Source organism: Pseudonaja textilis, chromosome 2, assembly GCF_049901715.1.
Source record: "Pseudonaja textilis isolate UNSWEBS1 chromosome 2, rPseTex1.2, whole genome shotgun sequence".
Taxonomy (NCBI): Eukaryota; Metazoa; Chordata; class Lepidosauria; order Squamata; family Elapidae; genus Pseudonaja; species Pseudonaja textilis.
In genome coordinates this window covers 134,498,936-134,524,354 of record NC_141991.1, presented here as the reverse complement: position 1 = coordinate 134,524,354, position 25,419 = coordinate 134,498,936, and the positions used below count along the sequence as shown (strand labels likewise).

At 42.8% G+C, this 25,419-nt stretch overlaps 1 protein-coding gene across 1 annotated transcript; it reads right to left on the bottom strand.

The window, feature by feature from the left end:
- Window positions 1-2,144: 2,144 nt before the first annotated feature.
- LOC113445517 (TBC1 domain family member 15-like) lies at window positions 2,145-25,145 on the bottom strand. The gene is made up of 12 exons (XM_026714729.2): window positions 25,081-25,145; window positions 24,716-24,829; window positions 23,859-24,058; window positions 18,881-19,060; window positions 18,658-18,743; window positions 15,971-16,074; window positions 14,916-14,983; window positions 12,076-12,222; window positions 9,482-9,572; window positions 6,532-6,656; window positions 3,308-3,452; window positions 2,145-2,303 (listed from the first exon to the last, which is right to left on the bottom strand). Exons 1-12 carry the CDS (start codon window positions 25,143-25,145, stop codon window positions 2,252-2,254), a joined length of 1,377 nt encoding a protein of 458 aa, XP_026570514.2. The 3' UTR covers window positions 2,145-2,251.
- Between the last annotated feature and the right edge of the window lie 274 nt (window positions 25,146-25,419).

Below are 25,419 nucleotides of genomic sequence, written 5' to 3'. Positions count from 1 at the left end.
AAATCTTCCCAATCATTTTTACATAACTACCTTGTTTTTCAAAATATTTTGCCTGCCCGTCCCTCGCTGTAGGCAAGGCTTGCTATTTTTTGTCTCACAAAACAGAAAAGTTCGTTTAATCTCGAGGAAGAGACGAACACAGTCCCGCTTTTTAATAGAATACTTTTAAAGGAAAAAAAGAATCTTGCAATAGCCATTGGATAAAGTAATAGGAGGGTGGGCAATCTGTCGTGGGGGGAATAGCTGCCATTTTGGAACTTGGGGATGCTTTCAATAAGCCACTGTTTTTTGTGTGTCTGTGTGTGTGTCTACAGTTTAAGTTAGCATATTGACTCCTGGTGACTGACTGACCCTGCAGTTTTCGTGACAAGTTTTTTTTTTTTTTTTCAGAAGTGCCTTACCCTTGCCTCCTTCTTAGGGCTGAGCCTGAGAGAGAATGACTAGCCCAAAGTCACCCAGCAAGGCAGGATTAGAACTCTCAGTCCTCCTGGTGCCTTAACCACTACAGTGGCTCCCACACTGTGGAGAGTTTCAGAATCACCTATTAGCAGATGAAGTTGCTCTCTGTTGTGCCTTCCACCCCTCCCATCTCTATTATCTTAGCTCTCCTTCCTTACCCTCTTTCCTTCCCCCATCTCATTTCCCCCACAGCAAAGCACTGGATTCCACACATTCAACACTGTTATTTGCTAAGCATGCCTGACTCAGATGTGAGATTTACAGCCATTCTTAGAAATAAAATTAATGCCGAAGACAAATGTTTTTCAGCGTCAAACTTTAAAAAAAAAAGAAAATGAAAAGCATCTTTTAGAAGATTCAGGAGGGACAGGAAACCTGGAAGGGAGGAGTCCTCAGGCATATTAGCAACAGGCTGCTTACCCCTGGGGGCATTGTCACTTCAGGATAGTTAGACATTTGTAAGAAAAGGCACCTAAAACATAGGAAATGTGCTCCTAACAAATGCAGTTCATTCTTGCCGATTGTATCTCTATCCTGCTCGTTCAGCAAACGCTTGAGGCGTGTAATTATTTTAAACCCTGTAGCTGGATTTTTGTTAAAATTGATGATACTTGGTAGAGGAGATGCTGTGGTACATGATACTTGAAAAGCTGAAGCTCCTGGTATTTTTTATTTGTCATCTGCCACAAATATTAAGGTGTATCAAACTCAGTTTAAAACATTGAATTGCTGAATTATGGACTAATACCAGCATGGCAGAATTGGAGAATGTCAATGAATTTGATGTATGTTTTTTCATTTTTAATAATTGTCCGTTTAGGAGGGACATTTTTAAATGGTAAAATAATCTAATCTCAGACCTCCTGGCACATTAATCTAATTTGGTCCCAAAGCTTCTGTTTTTATTTCTATTTTTATCCCTGAACTTGGTTGTCTATCAGATCCAGAAGTATTTTTCTCTTTGTAGCTAATAGACAAGCAAATCTTTCTTGCAACTAAGGGCACATTTATGACACAATACTAAGTAAACTGACTACATCTTAGTTTTGGTATACTACACCTTCCTCCAACAAGCATAAACAACCCCTTCCCTCAGATATTTCTGAGCATCTAATAATCTGGGTTGGGATGACATGACAGTATTCTAGTTTTTGAGGGACCACCACAAAGAAGAGAGGGTCAATTTATTTCCCAAAGCACCAGAAGGCAGGGCAAGAAACCATGGATGGAAACTAATCAAGGAGAGAAGCAACCTAAAACTAAGGAGAAACTTCTTAACAGAGAAAACAATTAACGGTGGGACAGCTTGCCTTCAGAAGTTGTGGGTGCTCCATCACTGAGGTTTTAAAAACTGGACAGCCACTTGTCTCAAATTGTATAGGGTCTCCTGCTTGAGCAGGGGGTTGGACTAGAAGACCTCCAAGATCCCTTCCAGCTGTATTCTGAAGATCAACACAACTAAGTAACTTGCATTTTTTGTGAGGCAGCCTGGTATCTGCATTTCACTGAAGAAGATGCTGAAAATTCTGTGAGATTCCTCAAATAAAAATTGGGCCAACAGTGCAGTCAGATACAGATTTTATGTGAAAGAATGTCTGAAGTTCCTCATTCACTTATTAAGAGGCCTGGACAAAATATGAACTTGTTACGTTTTTATAACTTCATTGGAAGTAGTTCTCAAGAAGCTGTTATCTAGTTTCGTCCAGCAGAGGGGGCTCAAGCCCATTTTCCACCCCCTACTGGGATGTTCTTCGCATCTAGAATAGTGCCCAGCTTTTCTGGCACATGATGTTCATGGCCGCTCATCCCCATGCAGCATGTTCAGCTGAAGTCTGCCTTGCATCCTGTGGCAACATTGAAACAACATTAGTCACAGGGGAGGAAAACTCTGCATCCCATCCCTTGCTGGGAACCATGTTGTTATTGCTGGATCCATCTAGCTAGGCTTCTCTGTTTACCTGTGGCTGGATTTATTTGGAAGCGGGCCCTAAACTAAGTGCCAGCCAAGCTCTTAAAAGGTGAAGGGCCATCAGATCCCAAAGCAGGATATCCAAGTGACATCAAACATCACTTCCCTTTGTCGGCCATTATTGAGCTTTATATGTCATACCCAAAGAGAGAGAACAGCTCATTTCCACAGTCTGGTCATCTGCCCCCTCTTCCTTGAATATATTCCAGTTGTGCTGCTCCACAGGTAAAGAAGGAAGGAGATGATCAGATCTGAGAAGGGTTATGGGTTATTATGGAAGCGTTTTGCCAGCTGATGGGATCTGGTGTGAAGATGATTTGCCTTGGGCAGTCACACAACAGCACCTGGCTTTTAAGAGGTGCCTTTATTTGGGGGAGTGTCTTACAGGTTATGCCTCTTTCTGCCTAATGGCAGGAAACCACTTGGTTCATTTTCAGCAGTAACTGATAAGAGGGGAGGCACACATAAACAATGGGCTCAAGGCCATAGTCTGCTCATTTGGTTTTAACTAGAAATGGTTTGAAGTGGACTTCCTGCATCCTGAGACACCTGCCCATTTATACTAACCACAGCCACTTTGTCTGATGGCTCGAGGAAGCTGATAAAGCTGGCCTCAACCCTTTTCCTGGAATGTGGTATGTCTGGGTGAAGGATGTAATATTGGCCTTATTTCAAGGACTGTTGTACAGGTGATTGACACAAAGTGCATGGGGTAACTCTGAACTTCCTACAAACACCATCAAAAGGGCCCAGTGATGATTGGATTTCTGCATTACGCGTCTTCCCAGAATGCATTCCTTTTGCACATTAAAGGTCCTGAACTTTAATTTGATTAAAGGAAGTGGAATCCACTGGGGGAAAACCTGCCCGCTTGCCTACCTTTGTGTGAATAGGAAAAAATCATTGACATCCTGGTATTGAAGCAGCTGCTTCCGGTTCTGGATTAGGACTGCAATGCAAAGCAACACTTCAAACGTGATTTCATCCCGATCCACGGACGTGATAGGAGCTGGTGCTTCCACACCTATGAGCAGAGAACAGGATGTGTTTGACAAGACCTTCTCTTGAACTGGGCCGGATCTAAGATCAGTTTTGGAAGATATCTGGAAGGGAGAGATGTGGTAGCAATCATGGGAGATGTTGGTAACCAAAGTGGGGGGGAAAGTGAGGTCAGGGTTTATCTTTTCTTGATTACACTGTTTTTGAGGAAACCAGCAACTTCTGGGGCTAAAGTAAAAGTTCCACAACATTTAGTAGGAACCAGCATCCTAATCCCCATATGGATTTAAAGACAATTTTTTACTTACCAAGGTAGCTAGCTGAAGGCAGCAAATCAAAATGTCATCAAAATGATAGTGTGTATTTTTTTAAACAACAGAGAATATGATGTGTTATATTTAATGTGAAAGCTATCGCCAATTCCTTGGATCATCAGTCATAATACACAATCCGATTCCAAAGCTGGGAATAAAATTTTTATGTGTATTTGTGGTACCTGATTTATCCACACAAAAATCTAAAAACTTGAATATCACAGAATGCCTGTCACTAACATGCCCTGAAAAGAAGGTCAAACTATCTTTTAAATAAAAGTCCCAGAGGTGCTTTTTCAAAAGTCAACTGGCCTTTTTTCCCCTTGAAGGTATTTCGCTTCTCATCCAAGTTGGATGAGAAGCGAAACATCTTCAAGCAAAAACAAAGGAAGGCCAGTTGCCTTTTGAAAACGCAATTTTGTGACAACCATGGCCTGGATGACTGAGAATCTCCACAGACATTTAAATAAAGGTATAGTTCAATGTTTTAAGCACAGTTAATAAGACTAGCACTAATGATGGTACCTTGTTAGGGTAATGAAATGTCTGCAAGAAAGCAAGCTCAGAGAAAACCATAGAGTTCCTATTTATTAATGACATACTCAAACTTCCTGGTGTAAGTTAGCTGCCTTGTCTTACCTAGTGAGGGGGAGTTCTCCCACTTACATTTTCTCTCGTGCCAAAACAACAGTGGCCCATCTGTGCCATTCCAGTATCACCTATGGTCCTGCACATTAACGGCTCTTTGCGACTTGGAGATCAGAAATGTTAAGGATAAACTTGGTTTAAAAGAATCTGTCTTCAAATCTGTCGACTTGAGCTGAAGTTTCATTTCTTGTCTTTTACAAAGTGATCCCTCCCGCCTAAAATCTGAAAACATGCCAGCAAGGTCCACCACTTCTTTTTGCTGTGTGTTTGAATTATGTCCCAAATCAGCCTTCCCTAATCAGGAGCTCCAGATGTACTAAGATTACATTTCCAAGTTTTCCATTCAGCTTCAAGATATGCAGAAAGTGCCAGGTTGAGGAAAATGGTCTATGACTAGCAGCAGTAAGAGTTATTATACAGGTAGTCCTCAAGTTACGACCACAATTGAGCCCAAAGTTTATGCTGCTAAGTGAAACATTTGTTAAATGAGTTTTGCCCCATTGTATGACTTTTCTTGCTACTTTTGTTAAGTGAATCACTGCAGTTGTTAAATTAGTAACACCGCTGCTAAGTGAATCTGGCTTCCCCGTGGACTTTGCTTGTCAGAAGGTTGCAAAAGCTTAGGATTCTGCAACGGTCGTGTGAAAAATGATCATGTCACTTTTTTCAGTGCCATAACTTTGAACAGTCACTAAATGAACTGTGGTAAGTTGAGGACTACCTGTACTAGAATACTGACCAAGTAAGGGACATATATAGATGCCTACATAACAACCGATGGCCTAATGACCATTGAAAATTAAGATGAGCTCCCCAGAGCTACTTACTACCCATTTTCAGAGTTACAATGGCCACACAACCCCTGCAATCATGTGTTTGCATTCTGGGCACTTGGCAACTGGCTCACTTTTATAGCCATTAGCAGCATCCTGTAGTCATGTGACCACAATGTATGATGTCCTTTTTTTTTTTTTTTGCTGGCTTCTGGACTTTACTTCAAGTTTCCAGCAAAAAACATCTATTGGGGGAAATAGATTTGCTTAACAATTGCCATTTTCTTAACAACCATAATTGTAAACACTTTGAATCTAATCAAGGGATGCCTTGACTTGACTTACTTCTGCTGCGACTTACAACCATGATTCTGGGCTCAATTACAGTTATAAGTGGAAGACTACCTGTGATGAATTTTGATAAGCACTTGCAGCTTAGGACGATAGTTTATCCTTTAGACTCTTTTCAGCCTAACCTGTCAAAGGCTCCTACACCTTTACTTCCTTTCGGCTTCCTAGATCATCACCTGAGACATTGGCGCATGCTGCTGAGCATTTAACAATAGCACTAAGAATTATATAGTACTTTACGGCAGGGGTCCTCAACCACCGGGCCGTGAACCGGTCCCGGTCCGTGGAACATTTCCTACCGGGCCGCCGGTTTGCTGGGCACCGCCATCTTGTTTGATGAGAAAGTGCTTCCGGGTGAGCTTTTCCGGTTGGAAAGCGGCGTTTGGGTCCTGAAGGAATCCTCGCGCCTTAGTTTCATCGAAGGGGGGGGCTTCGAACGAAACTAAGGCGCGAGGATTCTTTCAGCACCCAAGGCAAGGCAAGCCAAGCGACCGCCCCGAAGCCGTCCCGAAGCGAAGCCCATCGACAAAGGTACAAAGGAGGAGTTGAAGGTGGTGGGGAGAAGCAGGGGACGGCTGGCTGGCCGGTCGCTTGTCTCGCCTTACTTTGTCATGCGTGCTGATGCCGGTACTGGGCCACGGATCATTTTGTGATGCCAGTACCGGGCTGTGGCACAAAAAAGGTTGGGGGCCACTGCTTTACGGCACTCTCTGAGCAGTTTACAATCTCAGCCTATTGCCCCCAACAATCCTCATTTTACCGACCTAGGAAAGATGGAAGGCTAAGTCAACCTTGAGCCCCGTCAGAATCAAAGTCCTGGCTGTGAGCAGGGTTTGCCTGCAACACCACAGTCCAACCACTGAGACATCAGGGCTCTTTAGAGTAGCTCTAGCTACAGGAGAATAACAGAATAACGGAGTTGGAGGTCTTCTAGTGAGTCCAACTCCCTACTGAAACAGTTTCATATAGAATAACAGAATATGATGTGGATTTCTCTTCCACATGGAGAAGTCCTCACCTTCCCTGCGTGTCCGCCATATCCAGGCACCAAAATTCATCTTTCCAGACTCCAAAGCGCTGATTTCCAAGACTCTCACGGCATCTGAGTGTTCTAGATCCTTCTGGAAAAGCAGCAGCAGCCACCTAAGATGGAGGCAGGAGAGCTGTGGCAAAAGCCAAGAAAAAAAGCTTGCTGTCCTAACCGTTCCCTTGGCCAGAACCCCAACCCACTTTGTCATCGATAGAGGCTTTCTCAGCCGATTATGTCTGCTGCAAAAAGCTTGCTGGGTTTGACCCGAGCATTTATTTTGAATATTATGCTCCAGAAAAGGTAAGAGGTCTCTCATGATGTACAAACACTGCTTCTTCCACTATTTAATCATCAAATCTGAAATGAGAGGGCAGGGTTTCCAAGTCTAGGACCTAATTGTGGTCCTGGTTTAGTTAAAGTGCTCTTTTTTTCCTTCTCTGAACCATCTAAAAATGTAAAGCGACACAACAGGGCTGTGTCTGCTACTCTTCCCAGATGCCTGTGCTCTGGCTTGCTTTTTAGTGGTGATGTGTTGATTTTGCATTTGCAGAGTGTGTTATGTACACTCTACGTTGGTTATGTGTTGACCTGTTTTTCTCCACCACCACCCCAATTTTGTGTGTGTGCGTCTGTGTGTGTGTGAGCAATACCCAGTCAGCTCTCAACCTTGCTTACAGTTAGTAATAGCAATAGCCCTTAGACTTACATACCACTTCACAGTGCCTCTCTAGGTGGTTTACAGTGTTAGCATCTTGCCCCCAACAATCTGGTCCTCATTTTACCGACCTTGGAAGGATGGAAGGCTGAGTCAACCTTGAAGCTGGTCAGGATCAGTTGGGAGTTTGGTGGGAAGTTTTGAGACATGATCAGGAAAGGGACTAGCTACTGAATTGGCCAGATGGTTTCCAACTTTTGATCTGGAAGATCCAGACTCTCCTATTGCCAAGTGATCCTGCAGGACGATGCCCAGAGGCTAGAAGTTGTGGCCACTGCAGCTGAAAGGACCGGGAGCCACCTTGCAAACCCAGCTTGATACAAGTAGTCCTTGACTAACGACCACAATTGAAAACAGAATTTCCATCGTTAAGCAAGGCGGTTATTAAGTCCAATGTCACAATCTTTTTTTTGGGGGGGGGGGTGATTATTAAGCAAATCACTTGCAGTTGTGAAAGGAATCATGCAGTCCTTAATCAAATCCAGCTTCCCCATGAACTGTGCTTGTCAGAAGCCAGCGGGGAAGGTCAAAAACAGCAACCAGGTGTCCCTGGGACACTCCTAAATGCCTGCAAACCGGTTGCCAAAGCACCGAAATTCTGATCACATGGCAAGGGCGAGGACAGCTGTCAGTGCTGTTGTCCCTTTGAACGGCCAAGGGAACGAAGCGTCATAAGTGGAAGACTACCCTTCTTGGATCAGTAAGGGCAATTTAAAAGGCTGGGATGGGTTGGGGATGAAATGAAAGCGATGTCATGGGGTTGTAGAAGTAAACCAGATGTTCCTGGGATATACCATTCCTATGAGCAAATGTTTTCGAACTTGAGAGTAGTTCTGCCTGATTAAAGAAGACCAGGTGCCCATTAGGGGTTCTTACACCCCCAACTGTGGGTATTTTAGATGCTTCTCCCCACCCAGTTTCTTTTTCTACTCAGCCCTCTTCCCCCCAACATCCCCCTGCAATCAGGCTCCTTTTGATCATCCTGCTTTGCCAGGAAGCAGCAGAGACATCTCCCCCACACACACCCCCACACTCACAACCTCCCCTCCACCGCTTTCTTTTCTAATATCTTCCATGTGAAAAACCAAGATATTGGGCTGCACAGCTGCTTATTATCTCCATGGTGCTTAAAAGTCTTTAAAAAAAAACACACAAATTACTTTTTTTTTGTAATTAAAAGGGTTTGTTTTAAAGCTTTTTTAAACAGGTGAAAGGATTGACCGAAAGGATATTCCTCTCATTGTATAACTCAGGATGGGAAAGAAAGAGAGCGAGAAAGCACACTTCTGCGTGTAAGCCAAGGGGTCAATTGTAGGAGAAGCTAGAAGCTAGGATAGGACTTCTAAATATAATTACCAGCATTGTAATTTTTTAAAGCCGCCTGGGAAAGCCATCAAAACTATAAAAAAGTGAACGTTTGAATATTTTGGACATGTGATGCGATACCCAGAAAAATACGCCATACTTCACTTAATCCTCCAAGGAAAGATTGAAGGCAAACGAGGTCCAGGCAGAAGAAGAACATCATAGCTTCAAAATCTAAGGGACTGGTTAGGAGAAAACTCAACAGCACTGTTGTGTGCAGTTGTTGATAAAAATAGGATGACCAACAAGTTCGCCAACGTCCGATGACAAATATGGCACAAGAGGAAGAAGAAGAAATGCCTAACTGCATTTAGGCAAGTTACAGATAACAACTTCTCTGTAGAATTTGATAACCTATAGCTGCAACCTTCTGCATCCTGCAACCTTTAGATGCTGCTAGCATGGGCAGTCCCAGAGAATGATGAGAATGGTAGATATGCCTTCTAGAGATGCAGGATTGGGGGGAAGAGGAATGCTACCCTACAAGCAGGTGGAGGGCAGTTGGTCAGCTCCTGCTTATACCCAGAGGTGGTATCCAGCAGGTTCTGACCAGTTCTGGAGAACCGGTAGCGGAGATTTTGAGTAGTTCAGAGAACAGGCAAATACCACCTCTGACTGGCCGCGCCCCCACCTATTCTCTGCCTCCCGAGTCCCAGCTGATCGACTGGGTCTTGTTGTCCTGTACAGGAGAATGGAGCTGAAAAGCAGGTTAGTGGGGTGGGGAGGGAATGGGGATTTTGCAGTATCCTTCCCCTGCCACGCCCACCAAGCCACGCCCACCAAGCACAGAACTGATAGTAAAAAAAAAAAATGAATCACGTCACTGGCTATACCCAGTGGAAGGAAACGGATGTTCACCTGAGGCAGAAGAGCAGCTTCTCCTTGGAGACACTCTCAATATGGACATAGAGTTCGGGATCCACGTGCTTCAGAAGTTCCTCACAGATTTCTGTATGGGCATAGAAAAGAGAGGACCATCCTTCTTTTCAGTATATCTTGATGTCATCTTTCTGTCAGAGAAGGATCAGAACTGGAATGTTGCTCACAGAGACCTTGATTGGCCTAAATTTCTCGCCCCTTCAGGTTTGCTCCATTGTCCCAGGACAATGTCCCAAAGCTGCTTTTCCAGGAGACAACTGGACTTTCTTGGGTTTTTTTTTCCCCCCCTTTGGAAGACGTTTCGCTTCTCACTCAAGAAGCTTCTTCAGCTGTGACAGGATAGTGGGGATCCTGTCAGAACTAAAGAAACCCCTACTATCCTGTCAGAGCTGAAGAAGCTTCTTGGATAAGAAGCGAAACATCTTCCAAAACAAAACAAAACAAAACAAACCCACAAACAAACCAAGGAAGTCCAGTTGTCTCCTGGAAAAGCACCTTTGGGACAACCACAACCTGGATGATTGACAATCTCTACAGACTGCCAGGAGAAACCCTCCCTGACCTTTCCTGTATCCGTGGAGATTCAGGCTTGGCAGATGGCACACTCACAAACATTAGCCCTTTGGCATGTCTCTTCACTTACACAAATCGCAAAGCTTGTATTTTCCTGACACAGATTACTTTTTTTAAAATAATTAAATCCACACAACCTTGCTTTAGATACCCATTTATCTTTCCGAAGCTGAATATACACTGCAAGTCAACGCCTGCAGCCATTGTCTCAACATCTAATAATCTTTCCCATTCCCTCTTCTAATCTCTCTTCCACCTGCTCAGAGATTACCTGCTTGATTTTCTCTTGTCCCTCTCAAAGGCGGCTATAATTAAAACAATGCTAGAGCAGTGGGGTTTTTTTTGTTTTGTTTTGTTGCTCCCATTGTGAAAACATCTTTCTTTTCACTTTGATGATACAGGTAACAACCTATCAGGGCTGGCTGGTATACATGGCTCTACATCAGAGGTGTCAAACTCAAGGCCTGCGGATTGAATCCAGCCCATGGGGTGCTTAGATCTGGCCCACGGAGTTGCCTTGGAAACAGTGAAGGAACGGCCCACGGTTCCCCTGCCAGCAAAAACAGAGCTCAGGGAGGAGGCTGTAGGAGGCTACGTGGCCGGAAATGGGGCCCAGGGGGCTGTTTGTGGCTCACCTTAGCTCCGTTTTTGCTGGCAGAGGGCTGCAGGAGGGCATCATAGCAGAAAACAGAGCTCAGGAGCCTGTTTTTGCTGGTAGAGCACTTGATCCACCACAGGTGCCTCAGACACGAGTGACCTCAAGCTGGCCACATCTACTCTGGCCATGCCCCCCTGACCTCCCTGAGGTCAAACACAACCCTGATGTGATCCTCAATGAAATTGAGTTTGACCCGCCTGCTGTACATGTTTTTCCCCCAGGGCCACAACACATAAATGTTGATTATTTCTTTGTGTGCTTGCTTTTGGTCTTTAAAAAACAAACCTGCTTTGAGATTTGCAGTGACAAGCAGGGGTGGGATTCTACCGGTTCGCACCTATTTGCTAGAACCAATTGTTAACATTCTAAGCAGTTCGGAGAACCGGTTGTTAGAAGAAATTACTGGCTTAATCCTGTAAGGAAGGCAGGAAGGAAACATTCTGGTGTTGCTTACAGAAACTGCCTCTGCGTTAACCCTGATTACATTCTTGGCAGGACTAGACTTCGTGTCTCAGGAACTTCTCTGAAGTTTTTTCCCCCCTGCTTTGCTAGTAGTACTTTGCTTGTGTGGAGTGACCATTCAAAGTTACAATGGCACTGAAAAAAGTGACATGACCATTTTTCACATTGTTGCAGCATCCCCACAGTCATGAGAGGCCAGGCGAGGAGATGCGTGCCTCGATGTGAGTGATATTGAATTGGCCATGCCCAGCCAACAACATGACCAGCAAGCCACGTCCACCAGGTCACATGACCACCAAGCCACACCCACTACCTAAGCCACGCCCACAGAACCGGTTGTTAAAAATTTTGAATCCCACCCCTGGTGACAAGTCCTAGGGCTCCCCCCCACACACACTTAATCACAGCGCAGACAACACTCTTTGTCTCTTCTGTCCCCATGATATTGAGACCTCCTTAAATTACCCTTAGCCCTACAATATAGAAGTTGCATTTCCCCCTTAATTTTGAAACTATCTCAGGGCAGTCTCAGGGTGAATGAAATCTGTTAGGCATTTCCACTCACAACCCTGGTTGTGAATGCAATGACGGGGGAGGATAGAGAAGGGCAAGAGAGACAACATGTTTCACACTGTTACCATCTTCTGCCAACTGGGATAGTTGAAGGACACTTTTAACTCTCCAGTGGGGAAGGTCCCTGGGTGGCTATTTTTCACAATCCATTTTTGCTGCAAACTTGCAGGAAGCATCCTATTCTTCCCTTGAAGCTTTTGCTGAAGAGAAGGCATGATGTTTGCATCAAACAGAATGCTACTAAGTCAACACAGCCGCTTTGCAAAGCCTGCATCTGTTTGCACCCCTCCATTTCCCCTTCACTCACGTATCTTCCGACGGACACCCATGGTGGTGAAGCCCCATGCAGACCGCCGCATGTATCCTACAAAGCACCAAAAAGCCTCTGTCTCGCTGTCCAGGGTCTCTAAGAAACGGCTGGCAAAGTAATGCATCCCCCGGCAGTATCCAATCTCTTTGGGATAGGAGAGAACAAAGCAGAAGCAGGAAAAAAGGGGAGGACTATCCAACAACCAATCATTCATAATTTAGATTCAGATCACGTTTTATGGGTTGGGAAGCCAAGTAGGCTCAACTTTGGTTAGCAGTTGAATGGGAACCACTGTGGAATTCCACCGTCATTGGCTAGACTGGGAAATGGAAAAACAGGTGGGAAGAGGGTGGTGGCAAACCAATTTCATCATGCAGCCATGAAATATGCACAAAGGCAGTTTCCAAAAGTTGAACTGGATTCCAGAGTATCTTTTCCTGTGGTGGAATGTAGTCTGGATTCCCAGGTGGGAGGGGCTGCATTTTAGAGGGCAAGGAGGCAGGGAAGTTTAGATAGTTTGATTGGGAGAAAGAAAATGAAGACAACTCCACCCTATCAATTCTGATTAGGTCAGAGGGTGTCGAACTCACGGCCTCATGTTGTCATGTGACATATCGCGCCTTTCCCCCCCTTCGCTAAAAGGGTGGGCATGGCCAGTGCATGACTACGAGACACAAGTTTGACACCCCTGGATTAGATCTTCAATGGTGCAAGCAGTTGCTTTAGTTTGGCAAGTTTTCTATCTACAGGCAAGGAATAATAAAGGAAATTGCTCAGAAGTTATTCTATATATCTTTCTTGGGGCCTAAATTCCTGGCCAGTATAGTTGAATTGCTCAAAACTAGGTAGGGGAGATTAGCTCAATAATGCACTCAGAGACTGAATTGCATAATAATAATAATGAGAACAGAGAAGTCCAACGCTGTCATTTCTCACACCAAGACTGTTTGGGTTCTATACGCTGTTATATAAATTATATTATTTTTGCACATTATAGGTTCTTTGGAGGTTTGGTTACTTGCCCAGCAAAATAAAAGCAGGATATAAATAATAAATGTCCTCTATGGAATGCTGTTATGCAGGCAACAGAGTCATCTGCATGCTTACTTAAAAATATGTCTCACTGGATTCATAGCTAAAAACACGCACTGAAGTGCAATTCCAAGTGATCAGAAATAGCTGTCAATCCTCATTATTTGTGGATTCGCTATTTGAGGATTTGCCTCCTTGCTAAATTTATTTGTAACCCCCAAATCAATACTCGAAGTGCTTTTGCGGATATTTGAGGACATGTGCAATGTGGTGAAAATTTTGAGTGACCTATCTGCGCATGTCCGCCTTCTGATCTCACTGGTTAAAATGGCCATTATAAATAAGATTGTTTAACGAAACTTTAAATACTTGGTCTTTGTTTAATCTTTCCCCCCCCCCAAGGACTATTATTTGTAAGAAATAGAGGTATATTAAATAAGGTGTCCTTTAACAGAGACACACATAAAACAAGGTGATGTATTGATCAGTTGATGAAGACGTTGGAACCAGACGCTTGCAGGAATCTAATGTTGCATTTCCCTAGGAGTAAATGGTTCCGTATTTGTTAATTTACTATTCGTGACAATTCGATAAAATGTAACTACCAAAAATGATAAGAATTTACTGTAATTCCAGCACCAAAGCTGACAATGGTTCAGTATTTGCCAATTCCGTATTTGCAACAATGGGGCTTTCTACTCCTGTAACACAATGGTTAACACTTTGATATGAATTTTCTTTTTCTTTTTTTCAGAATGCTGAAGCTGTGCTAGTGGAACAGAAGTTTCCCAACCTTCAAAAATCCTTAACAAAAATCCTACCCTTCCCAGCAGGTAGAATCTTACATTCTAGACTGTAATGTCATGCACCCCTCTTTGGAAAATATCCTATTGAATTAGCAGAACTGATTTCAGAATGAAAAGGGATTGGGTGGCATGATAAACTTTTTAAAGTGACGTGTGTGCACCATTTTTTTGCTGCTTCCTATATAACAGCCTTTCAAAGCACTTTATGAAACACAGAATAAAGAATAATTTAAAGCAGGGGTGCCCAACCTTGGCAATTTTAAGACCTGTGGACGTCTACTCCCAAAATTCCCCAGCCAGCCATGAATTTTCTCCATGTTGGCTAGGGAATTCTGGGAGTTGAAGTCCACATGTCTTAAAATTGCCAAGGTTGGACACTCTTGAAGTGACTGCTTCAGAAGTTTATGGGGGTGGGTAACACAGCTAGCCTAAGACAATTTGCTGCTTGAGGCTCACCCACCCACCTGTCCAAATTTAATCAGTATATTAACTGATTAGCTGATCAGATTGGTGTCCTTCCAGCACCTGAGAGCAATAGCTACTATATCTTAGAAAGCATGCATAAATTGCCCTGCCTGCTTACTCTATAAGCTTGTTTGGCCTAAGGCAGCTGGCACACTCTGCCCAATAATGGAGCCAGCCCTGCGTGAGGAGAGACAGAGAGAGGGTTTTGCACATCTGCATTATGCAACATCTACCAGGCTCTGTGTGGAATATGGGAATGTTTAACACAACATTCAGCAGATACCTCTGGAGAACAAATCTGTTCCTTCCTTAAACCTCCTTAAGAAAAGCCCTGCCTGCATCTATTTGAAAAATACTTTGAACTGGAAAGTATTTGGCACATTGAGAGGCCCATATAAATGATGAACGGTGGAACTGTTAAGTGTTAGGAATAGAGACAGTGGGGAAAATGGAGAGACTAGGGAAAAAAACAGGCCGCAGACTCATATTGTCAGCTGCAATTCCTGGAAGTACATAGTGTAGTGGTTTCCTCACCTTGGTGAAAGGCTGCAAACGTGATGAGAATATCCCGGAGGTAAAGCAGCTTCACCAGCCCTTCACGTCTGTAAAGAGAGAGAGGAAAGTCACAGGTGCTAGCTACAGTGGCAGGGACAGATCATTCATCTCCAAATAAGAGAAAACATGGATTTGCACAGAGTTTGCAGATTGCACAGTGATATGTGTGTTTCTGCATTCATGTATAAATAATACTTAGAATCTAAGTAGAAATATAAATCAAAGTTTGCTCGATCTGCTGCCAGAAGGTAACTTAGGAACTTCAAGGTTGTCCCTGTTTTGTTCTGGTGGTTCTTGGCACGGATAAACTGAGGCTGTCCTTAAAAAAGCAATAAAGCTCTTTGGAAATGGAGAAAACCAATTTGATTAGAGCAGTGGTTTAAGGCAGGGATGTTTAACTCCTTTAAGTGGCCTCTATCCAGAAAGCTAGTAACTATATTAGGAGGTATAGGAATAGGAAAGTTAAGCATCTGTTTGTCTGGATACTCTGCCATGAGCAAGTCTGGATCGCACTATAACTGCTTTTAATTTACAAAAACATGGTCAGACTTTAGATCACCTATACACCGAATCTGTCTTGGCTGCAAGAGTTCACTTTTGAGTAATTTTGTTTTCTCCAAAGTAGAATGCAGGGTAAATTTTAGCAAATAAAAGCACAGTAAAAGGATTCTGCATTTTCTGAGAGGGATGAGGAATCAAATCAGTTTGTAGTAAAAATGCAAATATTCCTCAAGATAATGCTTTTGGGTTTCTGATATGCCCATATTTTAATCAAATCGGGTTTGATAGATATTTCCACTTAGCCCTGCACAAATTTTGATCTGTCAAGCCCTGTCAGAATGAAACCCTGTCAGTCATTCAGTTCACCAGGTGTTTATAAATGTGCTTCTTCCTGAATCTGGCAAAACAGAAGAAGACGGGCTGGGTATTTTTAAATAGCCACCCAGACTGAAAATTGAGAGTTTGCAAAGTGGGCTTGGCAATCGGCTTTTTTGTTTCGGCTTAGTTGTGGCTGGAGAAGGAGATTTTCTCACTGGAAGAAGGTCCTGTGTCGGTCAGTCCGGGGAATATCAGCATCGATATCTCTCAGTGCCTTTTGGAACTGTTGTTCATTAACATATTGGAAGGACGCACTATTCTGGTGAAAGACAGAATATTAGTTTAGGCTTAGTGGTGAGCACACACAATGCATGCATTAGGTTCAGTTCTAGCATCACCAGTAGGTAACATCCTGACCAGCAACTAGAAGACCATTTCTCCGTCGGTGTCCACAACAGTGGATAAAATGAATCAAACTAAGCTCCCATGTTTTTAGGTTCATGCAAATGGAATAGTTTTGAGGCACATTCTCTTACACTCTACAGACCCCTCACATCCTGGACATAAACTGTTTCAACTTCTTCCCTCAAGATGATGCTATAGGGCATTGCACACCAAAACAACTAGATACCAAGACAGTCCCCCGCCCGCCCCATGTCATCACTCTGCTAACCAACTCATTCCCACAAGACTGTCAAACTACCTAGTAGGGCTGGCTCTATTACTATTAGCCTTCTCATCTTTCCTATTATCTATTTCCTTATCCTCTTATGACTATAACTTGGTTGCTTGTATCTTACGATTTATATTAATTATTTTATTTAGTATCCTAGTGTGATTTATGTTGATTACTTATTTAGTATCCTTTGACTGTCACTAAGTGTTGTATCTTATGATTTATGATGAATGTATTTTAGGATGATTATGATCATGATTTATCCCTTGTTGCGTGTATGTAGACTGAGAGCTTATGCACCAGAGACAAATTCCTTGTGTGTCCAATCACACTTGGCCAATAAAGAATTCTATTCTATTGTATTCTATTGTATTCTATTGTATTCTATTGTATTCTATTGTATTCTATTGTATTGTATTGTATTGTATTGTATTGTATTGTATTGTATTCTATTCTATTCTATTCTATTCTATTCTATTCTATTCTATTTCTTTGCAGTTTTGCCCTTTGACCATCACATATTCTCATTCTTGCTACCAGACGAACTCCATACTAATTCATATACATCCACTCAAACTTAAAAAATGCATAAAGGCTGCGGATGCATCTACAGATAATCCTCGACTTACAACAGTTTGTTTAGTGATCGTTTCAAGTTACAACAGTACTGAATTTTTTTTTATAAAAATAAAAAATGACCATTTTTCACACATGCAACCGTTGCAGCATCCTTATGGTCGCAGTGATCCAAATTCAGGCGCTTGGCAACTGACTCCTATTTATGGTGTTTCATGTGTCCCAGGGTCATGTGTGGGAAATTTCCCCTTTGTGAGCTTCTGACAAGCAAAGTCAGTCAAGAAGCCAGATTCACTTAACAACCATGTTAGTAACTTAACAATTGCAGTGATTCACTTCAAAAACTGTGGCAAGAAAGATCGCAAAATGGGGCAAAATTAACTGAACAAATTTCTCACTTAGTAACATAAACTTTAGGGTCATTTGTGATCGTAAGTCAAGGACTACCTATATATATGTCCATTCATTCTTACACATAAAACATACAAACACCTAGTGAAGACTTGCTTGGCTGGGATTTGAAAAGATTTAAAGCAGGACATGCATTTATTTTGGTTACCACAGTTAATAATGAGGGGACAAGAGCCATATTATCCTCTTTGTCTTTTAAGGATTCCTTATTATTGTACAAATATTTATCAGCCAGATGACTCACTAATGCAATGGATGCAATCCTCATCAGTCTGCCCAAGTTGGTCATTCTGGCTGGGGATTATGGAAGCCGTAGCCAACATAACTAAAGTATTTGACTGGGAAAGACTACTAGGTGATCTTACAACAGGGTAACGCTACACAGCTAATCTGATGAGTTTTTTTTGTCTGGGGACAGAAAGTGAGCTCTTATATATATTGAATTGAGCTCCCAATGGATCTCAGCACCAGAATATTTGTCCTCTGTGCACATTTTTTTAAAACTGACCCTGGGGGATTCATGTGGCTTTCTTGGGTGGGTGATCTAAATCTGGGACCACAGTCCTTGGAAGAGGCGAGGTTTTCTTTTCTTTTCTTTTCTCTTTCTTTCTTTCTTTCTTTCTTTCTTTCTTTCTTTCTTTCTTTCTTTCTTTCTTTCCTTCCTTCCTTCCTTCCTTCCTTCCTTCCTTCCTTCCTTCCTTCCTTCCTTTCTCTCTCTCTCTCTTTCTTTCTCTCTTTCTTTTTCTTTCTTTCTCCCTTTCTTTCTCTTTCTTTCTCTCTCTCTCTCTCTTTTCTTTTCTTTCTTTCTTTCTCTCTCTCTCTCTCTCTCTCTCTCTCTTTCTTTCTTTCTTTCTACTAGTAGTGGTAAGTGGAAAATAATTTCCTAATCACACGATCCATCCATCCCAAATCTGAACTTTTTAAAGTCTATGAAAAGATTTTATTTCCCCCCGAAATGCTAACTTTGCCTATTCTGAGACTATTTGGCCTTGACTGACAAGTTCATCAATACTTGGCATTTAAACCTCTAATTTTATAGGACTGCTGACTGCTTATAGACCCTCAGTGGTAAGCGGAAAACAGGCACACGTCTATCTTAAAAAAAAAAAAAACCCCAGCAAGCAGCCATCTCAATGCTGAGCCAACAGAAAACATTACGAAGGGCAGCGTATAGCTAGTTTTCTAGTTGCTCTGACTTATCTTATTTTCAAGAAATATGCTTTCTCCTTTATTCCTCACCTCATTGTTGGTATCCATAGGTGGATTGGCTGCTTCCATTTCCCTCTGATCTTCATTGTGTTTCTGGATGGCCAAGGAAAGCTCAACTGCAGGCATAATGGAACGGTTAGGATCACCTTATTGTCCAGGTCAGGAGCACTTTAAAAGGCGGAGCTCTGTTTCTCCACCTAGTGGGAGGAGGAGCCTAGGAAGATATAAAACCAAGTGGAGAAGCGGCACTTACAGTCACACTGGGTCCTCATGGTGGCAGCCCAGGGGAAGCGCTGTTTCCATGAATGCTTCATCCATTGATACTGAGAAGCCATTTGCCGATCCAGCTCCTTCCTCTCTTCAGTGGTGGATTTCTCAGGGTACACACCAAATAGGAACTTCCAGGTGATTTTTCTTTCATTGGGATGTGTGCCTTTATAGAATGATGATAGACATACAGATGATAGACAGATAGATAGATAGATAGATAGATAGATAGATAGATAGATAGATAGATAGATAGATAGATAGATTCCCATGTAGCTTCATGCAACCTTGGTTGGGAAGTATACAGGTAGTTTTTGTTGAGCCCAAAATTTCTGTTGTTAAGTGACACATTTATTAAGTGAGTTTCGCCCCATTTTACAACCTTTAATCACCGCAGTTGATAAGTTAGTAATACGGATGTTAAGTGAATCTGGCTTCCCCATTGAGTTTGCTTGTCAAAACGTTGCAACAGATGATCCCATGACCTTGGGACACAGCAACGGCAACAAGTATGAGCCAGTTACCAAGCACCTGAATTTTGACCACATGATCATGGGGATACTACAAAGGTTGTAAATGAAAAATAGTCATAAGTCACTTTCTTCAATGCCGTTGTAACAGTCATTAAATGAACTGTTGTAAGTTGAGGATGACCTGTAATTATGCCCCACATCCTATTGAAGATCTTGAAAAATGCTGACGGGGGGAGGGGGGGAAGCAGAACCAAGGGGAACAGAGTCCTTTATGCTCCAAATTTCCCTCTTCCAAGGTAGCTGCCGTATCCAATACTTTGAAAGCTGGTTTCAAAGGGTTCTCTTCAGTTGAAGAAATTGCAAAATCCTGCTTACGCAGCTTGTACTGAGACTTTCTGCAAAATAGATTACCCTGGCACAGAACTTCATCATTAATTCTAAATCTTAGTGGACATCCAGCTAAATATGAGCTAGCAGTGTGCAGCAGCAGTCAAAAAAGCCAACACAATCCTAAGTTGCATTAACAGAGGAATACAGTCGAGATCAAGTGAGGTACTAATACCACTCTATAAAGCCTTAGTAAGACCACACCTAGAGTACTGCATCCAGTTTTGGTCACCATACTGTGAAAAAGATGCTGGGACTGTAGAAAAAGTACAGAGAAGAGCAACCAGGATGATTAGGGGACTGGAGTCTAAAACATATGAAGAACGGTTGCAGGAACTGGGCTTGGTGAGTCTAGTGAAGAGAAGGACCAGGGGAGACATGATAGTGGTCTTCCAATATTTGAGGGGCTGCCACAGAGAGGAAGGGGTCAAGCTATTTTCTAAAGCGCCTGTAGGCCAGGCAAGGAATAATGGATGGAAACTGAGCGAGGAGAGATTTAACCTGGAAATAAGGAGAAACTTTCTGACAGTGAGAACAATCAACCAATGGAACAGTTTGCCCTTGGAAGTTGTGGGAGCATCATCACTTGAGACTTTCAAGAAGTGATTGGACTGCCATCTGTCAGAAATGGTGTAGAGTCTCCTGCTTGGGTGGGGGGTTGGACTAGATGACCTACAAGGTCCCTTCCAACTCTGATTATCTGTTATCTGTTAAGTAGCTACAGAAATTTCAGTATCAATTATGGTCATAAATCAATGACTATCTGTAATACTGAAACAACTCCTTAGATTCAAGTTTAAATAATCTTTTTACTTTCAGGGTTGCATCTTCTGTGTTCTTTCCTTAATAATGATGAATTCTCTATTTGTTTCTATAGTCTTTTCCAAAGTTGATGATATGACATTCCTTGGACGCAGTACCCCACTCCAGTTTATTTCATTTTGCTGATTCCCAGATTATTTATATCCAATGTACTCATCTGTGATTTCTTACATGTATATTATGGCTTTTCTCTAAGAAGGTGTAAGTCCTCATTTTATTCTCACAATAACAATAGCACTTAGACTGCCATTTGTCAAAAAATGGTGTAGGGTCTCCTGCTTGGGCAGGGGGTTGGACTAGATGACCTACAAGGTCCCTTCCAACTCTGTTAATCTGAAATCTGTGCCTTATCCTCATTACACAGTTCCCAAACTATGCTTAAAATCTTTCTGTTTTGCTGCTTCCTCTGCTTGGAAAATAAATTTGCTTTCTGCTTCCTTGGCTTCATTTCTGGCACCTTTGAAGTTAATTCATCATGCTGGTACATTGATCTTAGTTCTCCCCTCCAAGTACTGGTCTAGACAAGAGAAATCAAGTCACATATCAGGACAAGAGTGACTGAATACATGGTCCTTCTGTTACTGATGTTCCTGGAGCAGCCTGGTTATAGACAGAACTAGCAGAATCGCAGGAGACTTTGCTACAGGGAAGGCGAAGGATATGTCTTTAAGAGCTCTATTTTGACTACAGAATTTCAGGCAAAGTTTGGTATTTCTTCGTCCTCCTTTGATGGCCAATTGGACATTTGCAACTCAGAGATGGCAATGACCATATCGACACCGGAGAAGTTTCCTCTGCATTTCTAAATACCCAACCTGGATTGCAATTCTGAAAGCCAGCTAAAATTATGGATCACAGGACCAAGCTGATTTTTAGACTTTGCATGATCGGGTTTTCCTATCTGAATCCCTTATAGTCTGTGAATGTATTTTAAATTACAAAGCAAAACTCCTTATTCAGGGGTAGCTTAGCATTCAAGGAATGATCATACAAGGGATGCTAAACATGGCTTCCCACTTGAGAATAGGAAACACCTTGCCAGCTCATACTGTTTTCCCCCCCCAAAAACTGATCTTAGCATTGCCTGCAACATTTTAAGCAACCAGCAAGCATCTTACAAGGCGTTTTATCTACCAAATTCTTTAACCCAATTCTAGCCTCTAATATTTAAATGGGCTTCTCCCAGGATGCCTAAGGACTATAAGTCTTCAAATGCCTAGGGTACACTGTCTCAGATCTTGGGTGACCCTAGTGCAGGAGTCTGCAACCTTGAACAGTCAAAGAGCCATTTGGACCCGTTTCCCACAGAAAAGAAAACACCGGGAGAGCCATTCATTTAATAACCAGTGTGACTGGGTGGGCGTGGCCAACTTGACGTCACTCCCTCCCACTCAGTCACCTCCTGCTCTGGAATATGGAGCGAGTCTCCAATCCCCTGCCATCATCCTTACTTTCACAGGCCAGGCGAGGAGTGACGGGGAGGGGAAGGGAGGGGCCAGCCAGTGGTGGGATCAGCCAACAGGGAACCACAGCAGAGGGCCAAAAGAGCCACATGTGGCTCCAGAGCCACAGGTTGCAGGCCCCTGCCCTCGTGCCTAATCCCTGCACATCTAGAGAGGAATTAATTGGGTAACGTTCTTCTAATCCAGGGGTGTCAAACTCAGTTTCGTTGAGGGCGACATCAGAGTTGTGTTTGATCTTGGGGGGGCCAGAGTGTGTGTGGCCTACTTGATGTCACTCGTGTCAGGGACGCTTGTGGTGGCCTGAACGCTCTGCCAGTGAACAGGCTCCCAAGCTCTGTGTTTGGCTGCAACGGCCTCTTACAACCCTCTACCAGTGAAAAAGGAGCTCGGGAGGGTCTCTGTTTTTGCTGGCAGAGGCACAGCGGGACAGTCCTATTTCCAGGGCAGCACCGTGGGCCAGATCTAAGCACTCCGTGGGCCGGATCTGTCCTCCGGGCCTTGAGTTTGACACCCCTGTTCTAATCTATGGGAACTGAGATTGTCCTTAGGGTACAGGTATTCCGCAACTTACAAACACAATTGAGCCCAACATTTCTGTTACTAAGCAAGGCGTTGTGAGTTGTGCCCCATTTTGTGATCTTTCTTGTCGCAGTTGTTAAATGAATCACTACAGTTGTTAAGTTAGTAACATGGTTGTTAAATGAATCTGCCTTCCCCATTGACTTTGCCTGTCAGAAGGTCACAAAAGATGATTGCATGACAACCCCCTCCTCCTCAATACACTGCAACCTTCATAAACACGAACCAGTTACCAAGCTTCTGAATTTTGGTCTTATGACCATCGGGATGCTGCAACAGTTGTATGTGTGAACAATGGCCATAAGTCACTTTTTTTCCAGTGCTGTTGTAACTTGGAATGGTCACTGAACCAGTGGTTTTAAGTCAAAGACTATCTGTTATAACTGGGGTGTTTAATGCAACTACTGCCTGTTTTAGTCTCAGGCAAGGCCTTCTTTTGCCCTACAGTTGAGAGAAGCTGTTAAACTTCCATCCCCACAACGCTTTGTAAAGCTGGAAGCTCCTGCTTAAAAAGGCCGAGAAAGACTGCTCTGGTCCCCCTCTCCCATAATAACAACAACAGCAACCCTGACTTTAACAAAGTGATGTAAATTATTCCAACATCTATCAGAATGAGGGCCAGCTGGATGCCCTCCAGATGGTTTGGACTGAAATTTCCATAACACATGGCCATCATGCTAATTAGGGCTAATAAAGATTTGTGGTTTGATATATCTCTGAGGCATCCCCTGGCTTGAGCTTAATCTGTGGTCAATTATGTAGTATTGTAATTATGTAATATTGGATGCGTTAGATCACTCCTCCCGTATATCTCTTTCGCTTTCTCATTGCGTTGGTCAGAACCAGCTCCGCTTTTTGGGTGTCTACGGGGATCTTCTCACCACAGAAATGACAAATGTAAAACCTGGTTTCAGTCTTTGCCCTGACCAGAGGTGGTACATTCAGCAGGTTCTGACCAGTTCTGGAGAACCGGTAGCAGAAATTTTGAGTAGTTCGGAGAACCGGCAAATACCACCTCTGCCCCCATCTATTCTCTGCCTCCCGAGTCCCAGCTGATCGGCTGGGTCTCCTTTTGTTGCCCTGCATAGGAGAACGGAGCTGGAAAGCTGGTTAGCAGGGTGGGGAGGGAATGGAGATTTTGCAGTATCCTTCCCCTGCCACACCCACCAAGCCATACCCACAGAACCGGTAATAAAACTTTTTGAATCCCACTACACGCCATGACATATCCTGTCTTTACCTCTCTCATAGACCAGCTTCCGCATATTAAAGACATCTAACCGCCCATCATTGTCAAACAAGCCGTAGATAGATTTAGAAGGCAGTGATGTTCTCTCTCTGCCATCTTCCCTTGGCTGATTAGTAGCGCGATTCTTCTGATTAGCATCTGCTCTCTCTCTTTCGTCCTTATCTTGGAGTGCTGTGAGCCGAGCTATCATTCTTCATTGGATCAAATAAGAAAACATGCCCAAAGTGTTAAGATTGTAAAATGAAACCATGACTTAGAAAGTTTGTTAAACAAATCATTTTGCAAGGATCCTGAGTACGAGTTAGTAGCAGAAAAACTACAGCTAAAACCCAAGTTTCACTTCAGTGCAAATGATACGTATTTGAAATCCTTATCACTGTTTTTAATTTATCGATTTATCCAAACAGCTGTATTTAAAGGCAGTTCAGTTCCAAAGATAGGGCAGTTTCAGTGATGGAGTCCCCCAGCTGGTTTTATTTTTGTGCAAGGATTTTCGAAATTTATCATGTTGTTCCTATTAATGGCATGCAAAAATCTTCTATGTGGGGTTATTTTAGCCGTTGTTTTGTCTGTTACTTATCAGTGTTTGGCTGTTTATCCATATAAAAATTTAAAAGCATTTTAACTATTTGAATGGTACATTAATTTGAGTGCTTTTTAATGGAATGCAAGGAGAACTTTTAAAAATAACAGATTTAATAACTCGCGATAAAATTTGCAACAATTCAGTGAGCAATGAATATCTTTGGCAAAGTGAGTCCTTTTTAGAGACAGCTATATATTCTTTCCCTTCTGTGCCTATTATCTTCCCTGCTCTAGCTGTTTAGTTTGTTCCTAGAGGTTCCCACCTGAAAAAGTATCTCCAACATGGAATCAATTGCAGTAAGCGGTTATTGGAAAGTTGTTGGAATAACCTCTGGGCCTGGTATTCTGCAAACTGCAACAGGAGTGTAATAGTTTCTCTGCGGAGAATAAGGATTGGATTAGTTCTGGTTTGGTGCAGAAATGACTCATTGCAGTGGTGAGCAGACTTCAAGCTTCTGAGAGCAAGTGGTCCATTATTATAAGTTCAGGGTTCACCAAACAAAAGCAAAATGGTTTGTTTTTTTTTGATCCATGACAAAAAATGTAAATTGCACAGTCATTCCCAATCATATTAAAATACACATTTTATCAGTAGGTGATTCGGTGGGAATTCTGGTTTATAACTTACCGGGTTGTTTGAAACCAGCTCCATAGGAGCTGATTCACCAGATCTGTGGTCTGTATAACCTTCATCCCCTGCCTCCTGGTGCTGTAGGCATGGGAACTATGGCTGGATATACATGATTTTCATGGTCCTGGATTCCTGTCTTAGTTATCCACCTGCTTGTCTTAACATCCGTACCTAACAATGTTACCAACATTGTGGAATTTTCAATCTCCATGATGTCACAATGGCCCTTTCTGTTATAAGAGACTCACCAAAGCACCAATTGTTTCGTTTTATAGTATATTTACTGATTTTACTCTCTTCATTCTAAGCACCGGTCCATGAAGGCCTGCTTCACAT

Coding starts and splice junctions, on each gene's coding strand:
- LOC113445517 (XM_026714729.2), bottom strand. CDS start 25,145: ATGAAGGTTATACAGACCACAGATCTGGTGAATCAGCTCCTATGGAGC. Junction 16,075..18,657: donor CTATGGATACCAACAATGAG/GTGAGGAATAAA, acceptor GTCTTTCACCAG/AATAGTGCGTCCTTCCAATA. Junction 6,657..9,481: donor AAGCTGCTCTTCTGCCTCAG/GTGAACATCCGT, acceptor CCTCCATCTTAG/GTGGCTGCTGCTGCTTTTCC.